Genomic DNA, 4,660 nt, shown 5'->3' with positions numbered 1-4,660 from the left:
CAGAACATTATCTGCAGCTAGGTACTAAAGAGAAAGGATCAGCTTTTAGTGTCACTTGAACTTTCTCAGGAGTCCTCATGCTAATAAATGTTTCATGAAGCTTTCTGAATACATCAGCACGTGCAGTTGTAGTATCAACTACACATAGTTGTAGTATGTAGAGCACTTTACTAACAGCCAATAATATACATATACATATAACATAACTGCACTGAATATATTACAAATTTACATCTGTGAGAAACTAATGAAGAATGCAGCTTCAAAGATTTTGCCAAAGTCACCCAGAGGAAGAATGAAAATTCCTATGGTTGCAGAAAATCTCATGCATATTGCCAAGAACCTAAGAATTATACCTTCGCTCATTTTTTTTGTTAAATATCACAAATGAGCTTATAAGAACATAGCACCTTAAAAAGTTAATTTAATAGACCTTCCTCTACTGCTAACAGAAAATGCAGCTAAAGTTACAAGTACTTAAAGAATAACTACAGGATGCTAGAAAATACTTCACAACCTTCTAAAACAGCCCACCTTAAACATTTCAAGTAGTGTTTCCTTCTTGACTTCCAGTCTTTCAAAGGCTTGTTTTTCCTTCATTATCTTTTTGCACAGCGTTTCCAAAGCCGAGAAGTCATTACTTGATACACCTCTAAAATAAACACAAAAATAATAGTGAATCATTCGTGCTTTCACTTGCAATTTCTGATCCGGTTGCAATGCACTAGCTTATGGATGGGACACACTGCAAAGAACAAAGCCATCTGCAGTACTGCAGGTGACTTTGTTCCGGGAGCAAGCAGGTAAAAGAAATTTTGCTGTGACTGCCACCCGCCTGCTCCTAAAAAGCAAAATACAAAACCTACCCTTCCTCAAGGAACATGTCATAATAAAATCCATTTTCTATTGGTGGTCCATAGCACAAACAGCCACCATAGATTCGCTCCATAGCTTCACCCATTATGTGAGCACTTGAGTGCCAGTACACCTAATGGAAGTAAAAAAAGGCAGGATCAGTCTGAATATGCACAATGCATTTCTGAGTATTTTATTTAAAACCTTTTCTGAAATGCTTGAAGATACTTGATGCAGGTCCCACATTAGAACAGTCTGTAGAACAGAAGTGACCTGCCTGGCAACACTCACATCGTAAGCACCAATATTTTTAAAAGGTAACACTGGAAAACTGTTTACAGCCTGGTAGCAAGTAATTATTATTTTCAACTATTATTAAAATGATTCATTTACTGTCAAGAAGTCAGGAAACTAATCCAGAAACTTTTTTTCCTATGAACTTCAATCAATCATCTCTGCATAAAAAACAAAAGGTGCATTTTCAACATAAAGTTGTGGTCCTAATCAGAAGATTTCAGGCATGGGAAATCCTGCACTGAAGGAGAATAGTCCATAAAGTTAAAAATGACACTCTCATCCTGTAGTACACCTGAAGTTTTGAGAAATTAAAACTAAACCTATAGGACTTCAGTCTGCTTTTATTTGCATGGACTAGAAAACCGAAATCTCACGGGAGCTATCATTAAGCCAATATGAAAACCCTAAACTTGAATGAAAGACCTCTGTGATGAATTTGACCGACAGCTTCTTGTACCAAATGATTTTCCTAAAGACAGTATTTACAAATTTACTGGGTATCCACATTTATCTGAATGAGTAGTCAAAATAAAGTACATATTTTTGTATGCACAAAGTAAAAGCGTAGCCAAGTCAGTACTTTTATGATGGTACATAGACAGTACTTTTGTACTCAGCATTGCTTTCAGAGTCAGTTCAAAAGACCTACTTTACATTAACATGAAGGTTGCAAATACAAAATTTTAATGAGAACAGACTTGACATAAACTAAAGCATCTGCTAGCAGACTTGGCTACAAATACACAGCAGAATGCATATTATCTGCAGCACCATAACTCCCTTGTAAGGAACTATTAGAAAATGCAGATGTACCTGCACAGCAAACCTGTTCCCGTCTCCTCATCTTTCGAGCACAGTAAAGATGCAAATAACTACCTGAGGCTGAGTTTAATGCAAATCTAAGGGCAAACAGATTTTGGTAGAAGATACTCACTGCTTGAGCCTCTTCATCTTCAAACTTAAGCAGCTCCAGGGTACAATCCTCCTCCAAAGGACGGTCTAGATCCCAAACCATCTTGTTCACTTTAGCAATGACAGTGTTGTCAGCTAAGCCCTGACTACAGAACAAATAGATGGTATGTGATCTTTTGAAATCAGCAAGTAGAAGTTTCCCAAATTTGCCTTCCAAGTTAAATGAGATTTTCAGGAGTGCTCAGAGTTGGTACAGTCTCATAAACAAATTCCAAATAAATAAGCCGTTTAGGCAGTCTTTAACATTTATGAAAATCCTACTCACATCTCTGAGACAAGTTAACAAAACTGTGCTGTATACTCGAGATTCACACATTCAATGACATATCTGGCTTCAAGGCAGCCACCTCAAAGTACTAATCTGACTTGAAAATCCTATTGCAATAAAACACAGAGGTTCTCTTTTAAAAATTATCAAATACCATTTCTGATGGAATAACTTTGTAGTTTTGTTTCCATTAGGCAAAACAACCCTTTCCTTTATCCCAAATCACAGAAACAAAGAAGGGTCCAATGACAAGGCACCTAAGCATTCCATTTTACCTCTAGGAATCACCCAGTGTTTGTAATTTTAACTATTACAGTGTCCAGTGTGCATTGTTCAAACCTACTCTATAGCAAGTCTGAGTAACACAGAGATGTGCAATGCTCTTTTTGATGGGTATCTCCCATGCAAATAAAAATGCAGTTAAGTGAAAAATACTCATTCTGTTAACTCTCTCTGAAATCAACTGAAACGTCACTCAGCAGCCATCTTCCCCAGGTCAATAAGAACTAGTTTGCATGTGCTAACATTCAATCTGATAGAGTAAATTTATTAGCAAATTAGTTCTTAACACAACAATACCTGCAGGGAAAAATATGCAAGTAATGTGTGTTTAAAAGATCTCAATTATAGTCTTATTTAATTTTTAAAACAGTATCTTCATAAGGCAAAAGAATTACACTCCAAAACTAAAACCCTGTTGGCTACCTCCAGTTTATTATATACAAGATGCCTTGAGAAGAATTTAAAGAAATGACTAAGAGAGGAATTACACATTACCCATACCCTCACAGCCACAACCTGCAGACACAGAGCTGTAGGAAAATAATTGAGTGCATCACAGAATAGAATCATACCTAATTCCACAAGCAATTTGATAAGGAGTAGTCTTCCAGGATTCAGCATCAACCTGCTTGCCATCAGGTAAAGTAACTTTAATGGGTTTACTGTCATTTGCAGCCCTTTCTGCAAGGAGTGCGTCATGTTCAGCTTTGAGTTTATTGTACATCTCTAAACGCTCATTGATAAACGCAGGCCAGGGATTCAACTATATAAAATGATTAAAGACAAAGAAAAATATCAATAGATTATTAGAGTAATCTAATATCACATTATGTCAAGAATGCAAATAGACTGGATATACTTTTCACAAGCAGCTAGGTGACCATACCTATCTATATGTGCTATATCTAACAAATAGTCATTATTACTGATTAATTATATAGTATTAATCATATAGTAAAGTTACACGACTTCAGCTTAATGAAAGTCATTACTTTGATATGTACCACTGTACACCTGTTTAATAAACTACACATATGCTAATAAACTACTACATAGTTTATTAAACACAAGACAAAAATAAATTTTAAAAGACTGTAGAAATTCAACATAAAAACAGATTTTCTTTACTAGGTCCAAAAACCGAGGGAACACCTCTACTCTGAGCCATCTGAACAGGAACTGACTCCAGTCTACACGTCATATAATGACATCGGGGCTATCAGCCTGGGCATAACCACGGTTATACAGCAGCTGGCTCAGGATTAGTGCTGGCTAGCAGAAGGCTCTCTCTGTGCATAGTCAGAAGGACTTGTATTTACCCACCATGAAGACAGAAAAAGCAGAGCACCTTAGGCAGGCTCTCCTCACCCCAGGAATTTTCTTCACTGTGAGGGTGGTCAGACACTGGAACAGGTTGCCCAAGGAAGTTGTAGATGCCCCCTCCCTGGAAGTGTTCAAGGCCAGGCTGGATGAGGCTCTGAGCAACCTGGTCTAGTGGAAGGTGTCCCTGCTGATGGCAGGGGGGTTGGAACTGGATGATCTGTAAGGTCCCTTCCAACCCAAACCACTCTGTGATTCTATGATTTGCTACCAACCTCGTGGTGCAGAGGCACGGTGAGAAAAGCAACTCTGGAAACCAGAGCTGTTCTCCCATTGTGTCAATATAACTCCGTGTAAAAAGAAACAAAGTTATTTCATGGCAAACTTTAGTGAAGTTTAGTAAAGAAATAGTGGGAAAATGAGTAACTGTAACGCCAGAGAAAATCCTTCAGAGGGATGAACTGTAGCAATACACAAGAAAGCAACCAGGAGACCGCATCTTTCACCCGGCCGAGGCCCAAGGGCAGCTCACCTCCGTCCGCCCTCCATCGCCGGCCCCTTCCTTCATCTTCTTCTTTCCGCAGTCTACATTTTTCTCTTCCCCAGCATTTACCTGAGGAGGGCGAGCACCAGTTCCCCTTTCTCCAGCAGTCACTCGCTTTACGG

General features: G+C 38.4%; 1 protein-coding gene across 1 annotated transcript in view; it reads right to left on the bottom strand.

The window, feature by feature from the left end:
• Positions 1–4,604, bottom strand: part of LOC104532822 (threonine--tRNA ligase, cytoplasmic-like) — a gene marked incomplete at its 3' end in the record, with an annotated part of 5,195 nt that extends 591 nt beyond the window's left edge. Inside the window, exons 1-5 of the mRNA XM_010178119.1 lie at positions 4,527–4,604; positions 3,247–3,437; positions 2,087–2,210; positions 867–988; positions 535–652 (exon numbers count right to left, since the gene is read on the bottom strand). Coding sequence (XP_010176421.1) covers positions 535–652; positions 867–988; positions 2,087–2,210; positions 3,247–3,437; positions 4,527–4,562 — 591 coding nt within the window. The remainder of the gene's footprint in view (positions 1–534; positions 653–866; positions 989–2,086; positions 2,211–3,246; positions 3,438–4,526) is intronic.
• Positions 4,605–4,660: the final 56 nt, after the last annotated feature.

Source organism: Antrostomus carolinensis, unplaced genomic scaffold (genome assembly GCF_000700745.2).
Source record: "Antrostomus carolinensis isolate BGI_N321 unplaced genomic scaffold, ASM70074v2 scaffold53231, whole genome shotgun sequence".
Lineage (NCBI taxonomy): Eukaryota > Metazoa > Chordata > Aves > Caprimulgiformes > Caprimulgidae > Antrostomus > Antrostomus carolinensis.
Note: the sequence above shows the minus strand (reverse complement) of the source record. Positions and strands in the feature narration are given on the sequence as shown.